Genomic DNA, 15,189 nt, shown 5'->3' on the forward strand with positions numbered 1-15,189 from the left:
AAAATCATGAAAAAATGTCATAGTGTAGTAAGGTGTCAAAAATGTCAAAAAATGTCATAGTGTAGTCAAAAATCATGAAAAATGTCAAAAATTGGTCAAAAAATACTTGTTTTCCTGTATTTAGTGCTTGATTCGTGTTTATCTCTGTGAAATTTCAGCAATAAGTATGTAATAATTACAGTGGGCTCTTATTATGTACATAGTTTCAGAACTATTCCTAGTCATTACTGTGACTGTAATAATTTAAACACATTACAATATGTGATACTGACTGTGTTGTAAGAGATTTAATTTAAATAATTGTAATTAGGTATCAATAATGAATAAGGACAATTTAGGATAAGAAAAATAGATTTATTGATAATTTTCTGTGATTAACATGTGTTCTTGTCTCTGCAGAAGACGACGACAGCAGCTGACGACCTGAAGTGGATGAAACAAAACAAAGTGTTACAAAACTGTTAATTAGATAAAAAACATCAACCATCCAACTGCTATAAACAGTGTTGGTTTCCTGTTGGACAAGTTAAACACTTTTTTTCCTCTACCATCTGTAATGTAGTCATGGGCACGTGACTTAACACCTCTGAAAACATTCAAGTGCTTATGATACAACTATTTAATTAATAATTGTATCACAGGCAGTTAAATGATCGCAAAGATGTTTAGTAGACATGTTCATCTTTGGAAAATGTCTATCATTATATTTGCTGCGGTTGTTAAATTTTGTCTGGAATAAACTTTTGAGTTGCTTTTCTTATTTTGAAACTGATCATTATATCATTTTATTGCATTGTAAGAGAAATGATATGATTCTCATCTTTTCATCTTCTTTTTAGACCTACTTTTAAACATACATATCTTTAAAGGTTTTAAATATATTTTTTAAGGTTTTAATTACACACACACATATATATATATATATATATAGGTTTTAACCTTATTTAACAAGCCTGTTTTATGCTTATTTTTTTACAAAACTTTTTATCAAAGGGGTTTGTATTCTATTCTAAATTAAGGTTCAATATTTTTTAGACTTACTTTTTGCAGCTACATTGTTGAAAATTACTAACTACAGCAGCTTTCATTTGTTGCTATTTGTTCCAGACCAAGAGGTTTTAAAGTGTTAAACTGCAGCTGAGATAATGACTGAAAAGAATAAACTAACACTGACCTTCTGGAAATGTCTTCCCGTCTGTCTCTTCTCTCTGTGATTTAACGGTTGAGGTTTGAATCCTGTAGAGACAAACATAACAAACATTAATATAAAGATGAATATAAAATGAAGAAAAATGACTGTGTTTCTAGAGTGACACTGGACTGAATAAGGTCTTCACATTTTCATGATTTACCGCATTAATGAGACAATGAGTCAGGGAGAGGGAAAGGGAGAAAAAGTGTGTGAGAGAGGGGCAGACAGAGATAGAGAGAAAGCATGATCAATCACTGAAAATAAATAATGTCAGTGCTTTGTGTTGGACAGTTGATGTAAAGCTGTTTGTGAATTACCTGGAGACCTCAGTCCTGGTCTCAAAGAACTTCTTCATTGTATGAAGACTGTGATTGTGGATGACGTCTTTGTGATCATGGACAAAGTGGTGACACCTGGAAGAAATAAAAAGAGAAATATACATAGGAAAACTATCAATACACTATGACCTATTCCTCATCGACAGTTTAACCCCAAAACACAGAGAAATATTCAACATTACAGGCTGAACCAGAACATTTTCCACATGGAGTGTCTCAGAAAATGGGCTGTTTACTGTCACATATGACAAGAAAAAACATCACACCCTTAAGAATCAAAAGTATATTAAATATTTGGAAAAAATGAACTAAAATGATTATCTTAACTCTTAAATTGTCAACTATTTACTGGAGGATTTATGTATATTACTGTGAACTGCTTAATAAAAACTTTCACTTAAGTACATGTTTGAAAGCAGGGTTTTAACTAGGGATCGGCATTTTGACGCATATCCGGCCGATAAGAGATCAATTTAAAACGCGGTTATTTTGGCGCTGACGCAGCCGCGCCTCTCTGTCTGTAGTCACTACTCTGTCTCCAGCATTGTCCCACCCACAGCACCATCTGATTGGTTACACACAGAGCCATGGCAACAGCCAATCAGCAGTGAAAGCTGTGCGTGCACAGTGCTCACACACAGAACAACTCTGCTTTTTGCACCACAATCTGGTGCTGCTTGATTGGGACTAGTAATTGATTTGAGATTCACATTTCTATGCAAATTTTATTTAACTTTGTTTTATTGACTTTATAAAACCTCAGGAAGCTATTTATTTATTTAATTAAAATTTCAGTTAACTTTATAAGAGATGCTGCTGAGCCTGGGAACTCCCTGCACTTTTTGTTAGAATTTAAAAAACAAAGCTGTCTATTGTCTAAGATTAAAAAAAAACCTTTAACATGTTGCAAATCTGAAAAAGCTGTTTAATAAACATATTTTTAAAGGCATTTAAACAAAGTTAAGCGCCGGAGTTTGTATTATTCAAAATTTTTATGCCATTTTTACTGCAAATGAATATCGGCTCCAAATATCGGTTATTGGCCTCCTTGACTACTAATAATCGGTATCGGCCCTGAAAAAAACCGTATCGGTTGATCCCTAGTTTTAACTTCTGGTATTTTTAATTATGCTTCATTTCACAGGCAGAAAATTAACTGACAACTAAACTTAGCACAAAAAGTAAGGAAATTTGTGTTTAGTAGATTATTTCTTTGTTGTAACAATGCTTCTTGGTAATAAATCTTATACTGTTAGAAAGCCTGTTTATTACCCTTTTAAATGGTGCCACAGTTGTAAGGAACATGCGTTTGTGGGATGAGCAGCAGAGCTGAGTATGTGGGTTGTGCTCATGAAAAATTTGCCAAATCTTCTCTGCCAACGCCAAACAGCTTATATTGCTGCTGCTATTGACTCTTGTTTTGAGCTTCTGGTACCCCCAGGTGCTGCCAATCAGGTGCCTGATGGCAGGCGTCCAAGAAGACAGTCTCCTCACCCTGTCAGCACTTAGGTGCCCTAGGTTGTCCTCTACAGATTTGCAGTCAAGGTTTGCAGGACAATACGGCCGACAGCTCTCTGGCCAGGCAATCCGGAACAGACTGCATGCAACCAATCTCCGGTCTCACGCGGCTGCCAGGACGCCTGCCGTGACTGCCCTGGACTGTCAGGCCTGTTTGCACTGGTGTCTGCAACACGTGCACTGGAACCTGAACATATGGAGGAACGTTATGTTCAGTGATAAGTCCAGATTCTGCCTGCGTGCTACTGAGAATCCCATTTGTTAAATGAATAAATTGTTAAATTGCCAATATATCTTGTTTCTTCAAACTTCAATCATCCAATCCACCAAACACCAAACAAGAGTCAATGGCTGAATAAGCTGTTTGGCGTTGGCAGAGAAGATTTGGCAAATTTTTCGTGAGCACAACCCACATACCCAGCTCTGCTGCTCATCCCACAACTGCATGTTCCTTACAACTGTGGCACCATTTAAAAGGGTAATAAACAGGCTTTCTAACGGTATAAGATTTATTGCCAAGAAGCCAAGTTTATTTAGAGTTTTAAAAAATTATTATAACTAATGAGATTAATCAGTTATTGTTATATTCAATACTAAACTCATTAAATACCAAGGATTTAAACGGTAACTGTCACTAACATTAATAATTCAGCTCATCAACATATTTTTTTCAGGCTGGGTAAATCTTTAGGACACACACCTGTTTGGTTCGTAAGGTGAGAGCTGGTGTTTCTGTCCAGGCTGCAGCAGCTCAACCAGTAAAGCTGCAAAATACACAAAAACAAATGACCTCATTAATAAAGAATAGTTCACCTCCAAAACCTGAACAGTGTAGAAGAATACAACACTTTGAATTTAGTGGTAAATAAATTAATTGTATCTAGAATATGACTTTATTGATTTCAGAGAGAAAAGCAATTTTTAAAATAGCTCATACACTGTGACCTACTCTCAAGGCATAAAACTTAATTAAAAAGTTTAATTAAAAACTAAAAAATCTAGTTTTTAAGCTTGTATTTAACACAAAACTGAGCTCAGTAAACTCTCAAGTCACCACAAACAAATTTCTAATCAATGATGGCTATGGACAGATTACTACCACAAAGCTACAAAGACACAAAACGACAAAGTAAAAGAATCACAAAATGATCACAATGAGATGCTTAACTGTCACACCGAAACACAAAATGGCCACAAAGAAACATTAAATGACCTGGAATAGACACTAAACTACAAAGACACAATACGATGTAAAACAAGCACAAAGAAGCGGACCATAAACAGATGTAAAATAATAACCAGCTAGAAACGCAATAAGATGCAATAACACCACAAAATTATCACATCGACATGACAATCCGCAATAAACTGACTTAAAATGACCAAGACGGAGCACAAATATTACAAAGAAGCAGGAAAATGTCTGCAAGGTAATTGTAAAGAGAAGCAAACAGTGTGTAAACAGACAAAACAGACTGCTAAACAGTTACCACCCTCCATAACTTATGACAGGGACGCTTAAGTCACAGACACACGTTAACCCACGCAAATAAAGGACAAGGCTAATGCTAACGCACACTACTAAGGCTAATGCTAACACCCAGTTGTAACACAGCCAGGTAGAGACACAAAATGATATAAACTGACCACAAACAGCCGCAAACCGGTAACAATATCATGATAAACCACCATAAACTGAGTTAAGATGACCAGGATGGAACATAAAAGAGACACAAAATGCTAAAGCAGGGATTTACATAGACTACCATTGTATTCTCGTCCGTCCGCGTTAGGTGCCCACAACTGGTATCAGAGACGCCTCAGTCACAGAAACACAAACACACTCTTACCCACGCGATAAAAACGGTAGAAAATGTAAGTAAAAGATATCATTTCAAGGTAATGCTAACGCTAACGCTAGCCGCTAACGCTCTCTAATAACTTTAATGCTAACGCTAGCCGCTAACGCTCTCTAATAACTTTAATGCTAACGCTAGCCGCTAACGCTCTCTGATAACTTTAATGCTAACGCTACCCACTAACTGTTTGCCTTACCTGTGCCACAGATGTGTTCAGCGTCCATCGTGTTCGACAAAAAAGCAGCTCCAGAGTTTGTTTTAGCATCCAGACCTCTCTCGTAACGACGTTTTCTCACAGCACTGACAAACAGAAGCAAACGCTTCAGACTCGGTTTAAAAATGTTTTCCTGCTTCGTTTCTCCGCCTCTCTAAGCTCCTCCCAAAAGGTCATGACCAATGAGAAGGCACGTCGTAGCCAATGACGACATACGCCCGCCAACATTGGCGGAAAAACGCTGATTGGCTGGGCGATTCTGTCCCGCCTAGCAACCGCCTGTGATTGGTCTTGAAATATACCCAAGTCAATAAATGGCGAGTGATGCTCTTACTGTGAAATGTGACTTCCTCTTTCAACAAGGAACTCGTCACAATAAAACAGAAAATTTCTAACTTTACATGTGTACATTTTAAACTCATTTATATACAGTGCCATCTTTAATACACTAGCTTTTTAACTATGATGCATTTTTAAACTTTGTCTACATCTTTATTTATAATAACACCCTTTATCTTAACATTAGTTTTCCCATAATATATAGTATTTTTAACCTGGTTATATTGGCATAATGGTAGTCAATAGTGACATGCTTTCATATTAAAATTTGCATTACTTTTGGGTGGAAACCTAACTGCTTAGATGCCTGTTGAAGCCTAATATTAACTTCATTAAATTTTTTAATACATATTTATAACAAGCAAAATCTATATCCGTGTTCATGTGGACCCCTGACAGATTTTATCCTTTAATATGACACTAAATTAGGGGGAAAACGTGCACATTTATCTGCTGGCGTTTGCACTAAGTCCAATGAGTCCAAAGGGTTTATGTTCTACTCATGTTAAGATCAAAATGCAACAAAAATTTGTAGATGTTTTTAAAAGGGATTAGAAAATTTAAAGCATGGATATGCTAGGTCTTTGCAAAGGGTGTACTCACAAGTAAATCATTTCAGGCTGAGCACCATCTGAGCTTTTGTCCTCATGCTTTGGACAAGTGAAAGCTGAGTGATTGCAGCCAGGGACAACGTTTAAAAATGTGCCACCACAAAAGATTTTATCACTCAAGGTGTCACAGATGGAACAGGTACAAAAAGAGAGAAAAGTTTTATTTACTTCAGTGAAAATATGCAGGTTTTTTATTATAACACAAAATGATTTAAAGTCCAATGTAAAAATGTCGATAAGTTGTTCACAGGCACCATAAAAGCATAACACTAGTCTGTTCTCTCCTTGTGTAAAGAGGATAAAAAGATCACAAGGGTGAAAACTGATCATTTGTGGCGCCAATGTGGCAGATTAGATGTCCAAACACTCAAAGCCAGAGTGTCATGACATTAAGCATTGAAGCCAAAGGTCCTGTGCATAGTGTGCTTGAATGTGGCGGAGGAGTAACTAGAGTTTCACAAAGCAATAAAAACACTGGTGACCTCAAACGTTCACTGAATGGCTTTTTGTCAACGAGGTCAAGAGCTGTCAGTCGTCCATTGGCAGACCTGTATTATGAGGAACAGGAGATCGGTGTTCAGTGAATTACATGTTAGGTTCCTCCTCCACAACTCATCACATTATTCTGACTCTTTCTTGCTGACAGTGGTTGAAGTTACACTGGGAGTTTGCTCACCAAACTCCATTGAAGAATCATAAAAATTTAAGCTGTTCTACCCTAACAGGTACAACAAAACTAGGTAACTATGTGAATCAAATCTTCAAGTCTATATATACCCACACTGTCCTGACAAAGAAGAAAAACACCCGTGTAGGCTCTTAGTCTTATTTCAGTGCTGTTTGTTTTCCAGCAGGACTTTTCTAATAAAAACTGTTTTCAAAATGTCAAGTTTTTCAATGTGAAATTCTACATGTTGATAAGGTTTAAAAATACTTAAGTCTGCCTTAGACAGGATTAGTTCACTCTCACAGCTCTCGTGGCTTCATTTCCAGCTGATTCCAGAGAGAAAGCTCTACAAAACTCACTGTACACCCCCTGCTCAGCAGCAGACAGACACAGTTAGAAACTAGCTGGTGAACATGGTGCAGCATTTAGCACCTAAAGTGTCAAATATTTCTGCCATGTCCAAGTAAAGTCACACAACTTGTTTCCGTTGACCCCTAGTGGCCAAAAAAAGCAATTAATGCAGTTTTAACACTCATACAGTAGACCTGAATTTAAAAGTCTAAGCCGGGACAAGGCCGCAAAGATTGTCGTCCCAGCTGTTTATTACGACCCACAGTTAACGTTTTCTTGTTAGGCGACCTCTAGTGGCCGTAGAAATTATGACAGGAGTGAAGCAGGAAGTCAGGTGAGGGTAGTGTAGCGTTCTAACCTTTTTTTCTTGTCTTTCATAGATTCACTAGAAAAATGACAAGTCAGTCAAGTTACCTTTGAGCCCCTTTATAGTTTACAGGCATACAGCAAAAATACATACAAGGTCTTTACATCGGAGCGAGGTCGACAGAAACAATACTTTAGGCAATATATTAATATATTCACATAAAACACTGCTGCATGCTGGGACTGCTGATTTTTACAGTCTGTACCTGGAGGAAACGAAAAGATGACAAAATAGTTTATATCACAGTTTCACATAAACAACTGTAGCATCGGTTGTGTAGAGTTGGTTCGCACACAAACACACAGACTTGAATGATTGTTATTACTATACTTAAAAGGACCCTGATTGTCTGTATTGATTAAAACCTAACTTCTTAACTTCTCTATCTTGCTGTTGTTGCCGTTTTCTTTTAACAAAAACTAGTGAAATTGAGTAAATATAGTGTGTGGCTGAATGCTCATATTGTTTCTCTATGCACTGAACTCTAAAGTCATCCAGAAACCATTAAAAAATAAGTTCCATTCAGTCACAGGCATCATCCAGGAAGTGATCATGGTTTGTATTATATTTGATGGAAAACAAGTAACCTCCCTGGATAAACATACATGAATATTAAATTGAATTAAATTAAATCAACAATATCAGAGATCTCAGGGGGTTAGCTCTTCTGCCATGTCCAACAACTTCCTTTAAAAGGTCAATTCATTGATGCAAATGTCTCTGATTAAACCTCCATATTTTGGAGGAGTGACTCTCCACTGATGAAAAACACAGTCACAAAGTTGCTTCAGAAGAAACTACTCAAACCATGTTCATTGTAATGTTGGTTTTGGACGACAGCAGAAGTCAAAGGCATAGAGACAGACGACAACATCTGACACTAAGATGGATAATCCATTGGTTTCAGTCTTTTCAGAGGATTTGTTGCTAAAAATCTAAGATAAGATAATGCCTGCATTATCATTTAAGACTAATCTTAAGTATTTATACTGATCTAGACCTTCTTACAAATTCAGTCGCCACTTAATATAACAAGGATAAAACGAGAAAGAACAATTTTCTATATCTTTCTAACTAACAGGGGAGTTTGGTCCTGGTAAGTATAGAAATAGACGCATGCCTGCACACACACACTAACAAATTAGTGTTTGACAGGTGTGTGTGTGTGTGTGTGTCCTCTTCACTTATATCACACCAGTTGTCCCAGTAGGGCAGGATCCAGCTCACGCTAAATGCTCCCTTTTATTAAGTTCATGGGACTGGTTTTGAACACTGCACAGTGTGTGTGAGTGTTTGTGTGTGAGTGTGTGTGTGTGGGTGTGTGTGTGAGTGTGTGTGTGTGTTGCTGAGTTGAAGAGCAGTTGTCGTTGACAGCTGCAGGGGAGCAGGCGAGAAAGAGTCAAGTGGCTTCAAATAGCCGTCGTTCTCCTCATTCATCACAGAGACCCCTACTCTCTCTCTCTCTCTCTCTCTCTCTCTCTCTCTCTCTCTGTCTGTCTCTGTGTCTCTCTCTCCCTCCCTCTCTCTCTCTTTCTCTCTCTGCTTTCACCATAAAATGTTTCCTAAACGTCCAGAACAAAGAGGGTCATCACAGTCCGGTCCACTCTGCAGGCTGGGTACAGAGACGTGGTGGTTGCTCCAGTCAGTTAGCATCACGCTGCTGCTGACGGTGACGTACTCGTCAACATATCCACATTATCCTCGTATCAGCGGCAGGTTAAAGGCTCTTAAACAGTTTACACTGACTTAAATATCAACATGGACACAGGAGGTGACTGTTCGCCAGCAGCTGCTGTGTTCTGAAAATGTGCATTTTAAAAAAGTTCCAATCAAATAGAGATTTCTTAACACCTGAGGATGTTTATTTGGGCTTTTGCATGTTGGGGTTTCTTTTGTTTGTAAGTTGAAACAGTTAAAACAAGCTAACTGAGGTTAGGTTGAGTCTTTAACAGCTCAGTTATTTCAACTAAGAAATAGTAGAAAAAAGTCTGTCAATTAAAGCTGCAACTATTCACTTGTGCTGCACTTGTTCAATTTATCTTCTTGCACTTTGCCTCATAGATGTAGCACTTAGTGTTTACCTCAAGGTCTCCTACTGCACTGAAGCTTTAGTGATGTCCTTCACTTTAAAGTCGCTGGATGAGTCAATATAATGTAATTTAAATGTAATAATCTGTTAATCAGTCCTTTATATTTCAGTTGATTGAATTGTTTACTCTGTAAAATGTCTGCTGAGCTGGAGACGACAACATTAACTTGCTTATGTTTTGTATAATAAACAGTCCAAACCCTGAAAGTATTCACTCTGCATCCTCACACGTTTAGTGCTTGATTAATGACGTAAACAATTGACCAATTACCAAACTTATTGTCCTGTGAAGGTAATGCACAGCTTGAAATTTAAACTCACACAGAGCGGATTATTCCATTTATGATAAGAGATTTAACACCAAATCCATGTGGTCAGTGCAGCACCTTTCTGAGGCGACAACTGCGTCCCAGTTCCATACTACATACTAATAGTGAAGGGCATTACTGTGTTTTGTATCAACAGCCTCGATGGATGTTGGTCAAACTCTGACTTTGCCAGTTAACAACATCAGATCTTCCTGTGGCTGTCTCGCCAGTGCATCTTAGTTTTTTTTTTTTTTTTTTTTTTTTAAGCAGCTGCTTCACTTGTGTGGCGGCTGCACAGTCATAAATCAAGAGGATTTCTGCATTCAAACTTTTTTTTGAGCAGACTTTTATTTTGTTTTCAAACCTGCTCAGAGTTGGAACATCGTATGGAGCTGGGACGCAGCTGAAGTTGTGCTTTAAAACAACGTGATGTCATTTGAAATCCATGCAAAACTGTTTAAACTTTTAACCGTGCCCTGACATAAAGACAAAGGGGATATTTGGGTTGAATCACTGTTGCGTGTAAACCAAAGTGTTTCGGACTCCTCCTGCCTTTCGCCGTCTGCCAAACTCTTGCCGTGTGGCCTCCTCGACACCAGCTCGGCCTTTCCTCCAGCCATAACACACTCCCAGTGTCTGCAGCCCAGTTGTCCCAGTTGAGGCAAGTCCTGCCAAGTCCTTCAAGCTGAGCGCTTGTCTCTCTGGAGTTTGACAACACATGTGTCTCTGTCCGTCTGTCCCCAGACTTTTTCTCTTTTTTTCCCAGTTTAGGAATGTTGTCCCTGCCCTGTTACAGAAGCACAAAGAAGTCTCTCGGTCTTTGTCCACATCCGTCAAGATCAGAATCGCTCTCGCTCCTCTCTGCGAGTCTTTTTCTCTTTTTACATTTTTTTTTTTTTGGCTTGCTTTGTATCCACACTGTCGGCTTTCAGCTCAGCAGGGCTGCGCTGCTGCTGCTGCTGCACAGTCCACCGTAACACAGAGCTGCAAGTAGACCAGAAGCCGTTACAAAAAAAAACAAAAAAACTGCTGTCAGTTTCTCTGTCAGTCATCCCATAACAGCAGCAGAGCAAACAGAGCAGAGCAGGATTGGAGGAAAAGTAGGAGAGAAGTGAGGAGGAGGTGGAGTGCAGGGAGGAGGAGGAGGAGGAGGAGAGGATCAGCAGTCTCTAAAACCAATACAAATCCTTGCTCTTATCCTGTGCCTGTAGACCTGAGAGAGGAGGAAAAGAAAAGAGGAGGCAGAGGGAGGAAGAGGGAGATTAGAAAAAGAAGCACAAACGTCTTGTTGATAAAAGCAGAAGAAGTTGCCCGAGGCGGAGAGGAAGGATGAAAGCGAGACCGCAGGAGAAAAAGGAAGTTGACAGCTGGTGTTAAGGTGCTGATTGACAGTCAGTTTGTTGGTTCAAAACACTTGTGGTAAGTTGATCTGAGGCCGGGAAACAGATCTTTTATTCAGCTCAGGTCTTTGTCAAGTGAAATTTGAAATCAACAGCTCATTTATGTGTTAGTTCTCTGAGTGATTGTGCTTTTTGACTTCAGGTGTGTGTGAAACAAGCAGGAGAAGTTTCAGTGTGTCAATATGGAAACGGAGAAAAACACAAATTTAACAACTCATGCTGTTATCGACGGTGACAGATGTCATGACTTAGATTTAGGGGCTGTTTTCACAGGTGGTTTTCATCCATTCAAACTCAAACCTTATGATCACATCTATGACTAAAATTTAGATTATAACTAACACAGCTCCAGTACGAGTTAAACCTGGAACATGCTGACGTTTCCAAACAGCTTTCATCCTGTTCGATCACTATTTTTTTTACCTCATATAGTCTCAAAACAAATCTAGCTGCGGTCGCTGACACTTCATAGATGCTGACACCTGTGGTCTATCATGTAATTTACTGATCAGGTGTCAGTATTGATCAGTCCCTGTGAGAAACACATACAACTGTGGTAAACCCTCTAGAGTTTCCGAGACTTTATAAAGCAAATTAAGCCATTATATAAACAAGTAGTTATAACTTCCACGTGTCTCTTGGAGGAGGATTAACACCTGTATTTACACCTGACGTTACTTTAGTGCTGCCTGAGCTCAGGCCCAATGAAATAAAAGTCTTTTCAGTACTTGAGTACTTCCCCCCCGAGTACTATTACTCTGCTCCTGGTTACACCACGAGCTACACCCGCTCAGTCACTGTTGGACTCACGACCAAGACCAAGCCATAGTTAATGAAACACTAAGGAGATTTATTTTGAGTTTGTGACCTGTTTAAAGTCAAAAAGTAAAAGTAAAGGTCAGTACGTATGGTATGTTTAGGCAAATTGTGATTTTTGAATAATTCTATAGCGTGGGAGAGGTGAAACTGTCTGAATTTGAGCAGGTAAAAACCACCTTGCACACACATCACCTCATTGTTTTTAAAACAGGACAGTGTTATGAGAACTGATCTGTTGTTACCGTTTGAGTTTTGTTCATTACTCAGTAAAAATGTGGCGCTGTCTGTGTACTAGTCAAAGCAAGATAATCTTTTTTTCAGAAAACATGATACATGAAACTCACCGTGAATCTTTGTCCCACACAAATCTTACTGTTTAAACTTTGGGTTTAGGTTTTTAATTTAAAAAAGTCATGAAAAAGGTGTTTAAGACTGATTAGAGGTCAAATCTGTCAACTCTTGCATGTGACTGAAAACCACCACTTTGTTTTGTCAAAAGTCTGAATGATAATCATTCTGTTTCTCTGTATTTCACTGTTGTTATTTAAACATATTTTAGATTTAAGGAGTTTTTCCTAATCACGACTTGACCTGAAAATCTGACGATACCTGCGTCCATGTTGAGTCCGATCTCTGCTCCGGCTCCGGTGAAGGCGCCACTCCAGCTCGACCCTGTCCCCGACTCCCCCTTCCCCCCAAGGTCGCAGGGCGAGGCGCTGGGCCCCGGTACCGAGCTGCTGGACGTCAGCCGGTGGTGAGGCCTCACCGACGGCACCAGCAGCGAGCCGTAGCGCGGGTCGAACGCCGAGCCGTACATCTCGTGGACGCCCGGGCGCGAGTACGCCGAGCCCTGGGTGCCTATGGCGCTGCCTAGCGAGTACGGGTGGTGGTGGTGATGGTGGTGGTGGTGGGACGGGTGCCAGGCGTCCGGGCTGGGCTGGTGGAGGTGGCTGTGCAGGGAGGCGGAGGAGTACGGGTCCCCAGGGAAGGAGAGCTCTGTGTGGGGAGCTGACAGAGCGCTGCCCAGCGTGGAGGAGACGGACGGCTGGTAAGAGCTGTTCCAGAAAGATGGAGGGAAACTTCTCTGGCTCATTGGGAATGATCCATCTGAGAAGACACAAATCCACACGTTTACATTATAAAACAAGTTTGTTTACTTTCCCTAATTAGTAATAAGTTATTAAGATGACCTAAAGTAAATAAGTTTGAAGCCTCATTCTTGACTTGTCAAGGTCCATGTATTTGTTTTTTCTAAGCTTTCAACCATGTAGTTTGACCTTAAACTCTAGTTTTTATACTGTATAAATGTATCTTATCTCAAATTCTGCAGAACTAATTGGAGCTGAATTGATTAAAGAAAGTTAATGTGCAAATATTCTGATAAATGATTCATCTTTCAAGTCACTTTACAAAAACAAAATTAACTGTATAAATGACCCACAGTTGCAGCCTGAGAAATAATCCACACAACCTCATATTTGTCATATTTTAGAAACTGATAAATGTCTAGTAAAGAGGGAGGATGCTGTGCAGACTAATGGTAATAGTAATTGGTTTGAGGAAAAGTGGGTTTTTAAACTCCACTTTAACTCTTAGTCAAGTACTGACCAAAAGTCCTGTAAACCACTGCAATAAATTAATGATTTACTAATGGAGCAGTGAATTTATTGCCCCTTTAAAAATTTGGGTTACATTGAACAGTCATTAAAATTACACAAAGATGGAGAAATGAAAGGAGATGAAATGAAAAGCAAAATAAATAAAGATTAGTGACTGACATTTGATTTACCAAAAGACTGGAAAGAAACATGTCAGTAACCCTGATTTTTTAAATGACCCATTTATATTTATACATAAATATCTAAGTTAAAACATCAGTGGGGCTGCAGTTTAATTTCAGCATAATTTAAACATAAAACATTATTTCTGCAGCTGAAGGATCAATAATAGATAAACAGCAGTTAGAGTGATAGAGGCAATGATTCTTAAAGGAAAACAGAAAAAAGCTAAATTCCTGGGAAATACTTTTAACTATGAAGCTATGAATTTAAATTATTGAAAGATTCTTTACATGCTGCTAAAAATATAAAAAATGCAGCAGTCCAAATGAAATGAACCCAAAAATTATGTATAAATATCCAGTTAACACTTAATCTGAGGCATTCCTGTTTTTACTGTGTGTTGATTTGCGACATATTAAACCTGTAGCTTTCAATATATTTACTCTATTCTTTTATGAACATTATTTAAACTGACTCACAGTCTTGTCTGGCTTTATATTTCCATCAAAAAAATAAAATCAAGGTCGGCAGGGAGCATGTTTCTCTCCTTTTTGTTAAGATGGCTAAAAAAATAAAGAAGAGCTGTTGTTGTCTATGGCAAACACTTGACTTCATCCTCTGCCTCTGACAGATTCTGGTTAGATTTCCACATTTCTTATAGTATTAAGAGGTTTTCTGGTTTCAGGGCAGAGGTTTGGTTTCCCAAGATTATAAAGGCTCACATGTTTATATGTTTTATCTTTGCAGGAGAATATTTAATCTCCAGGAAATAAAGACAGAAAACACATCAGCACACAACAGCAGGAACCAAAGCTACGACACAAACACACCAGAATTTCCAAAGAATTAAAATCTTCTCATGTGTCTCCTGATCATCTCCACACTGACACACACTCACTCACACACACCTCTTACGGCCTTGTGGCTGCTGGAGGCGGGGTACGCCGTCGTCTGGCTGAGTGCTCGGCTGAAGTGTTCGTCCACCACGGCGCTGATGTCGCCCTGGAAGTAGGTGAAGAGGACGCAGCGGGAGCTCAGGTACTCAGCTCCCGGCGGCAGCTCCTTGTCCTCCTCTTTGATCGCCGGGGGCCCCAGGGGGCCGAGCCGGCTGCCGCTGTCCTGGGGCTCTTGCATTTTGGAATACAAGGCCAGTTTCTAGAGGGGAGGACGCACAGATTTAAACTGTGTGTGCATTGATTTTTAAATGTGACATCTAAGTCTAAACCTTAAAAATGAGTCTCTGGAATTTCATTTTCAAGATAAACCAGGTGTTTAAAGGGAGACTGACAAATAAAATAAATTAATATGTATAATTTTTTAATTGAAAATGAAAAAA

General features: G+C 39.0%; 1 protein-coding gene across 2 annotated transcripts in view; it reads right to left on the bottom strand.

Annotated features, from left to right (window-relative positions):
- Nucleotides 1–9,135: 9,135 nt before the first annotated feature.
- The window catches only part of vgll2a (vestigial-like family member 2a), a 29,043-nt gene continuing 22,989 nt past the window's right edge, over nt 9,136–15,189 (bottom strand). Inside the window, exons 3-5 of one of the 2 annotated variants that reach the window (XM_018679532.2) lie at nt 14,762–15,008; nt 12,682–13,179; nt 9,136–10,837 (exon numbers count right to left, since the gene is read on the bottom strand). In XM_018679532.2, the coding sequence (XP_018535048.1) occupies nt 10,782–10,837; nt 12,682–13,179; nt 14,762–15,008 (801 nt within the window). In that variant the 3' untranslated portion in view covers nt 9,136–10,781. Of the gene's footprint in view, nt 11,067–12,681; nt 13,180–14,761; nt 15,009–15,189 lie in introns of both variants that reach the window. The other variant, XM_018679533.2, reaches the window with a different exon arrangement.

This window comes from Lates calcarifer, linkage group LG7_1, assembly GCF_001640805.2.
Source record: "Lates calcarifer isolate ASB-BC8 linkage group LG7_1, TLL_Latcal_v3, whole genome shotgun sequence".
In the NCBI taxonomy this organism is placed as follows: Eukaryota; Metazoa; Chordata; class Actinopteri; family Centropomidae; genus Lates; species Lates calcarifer.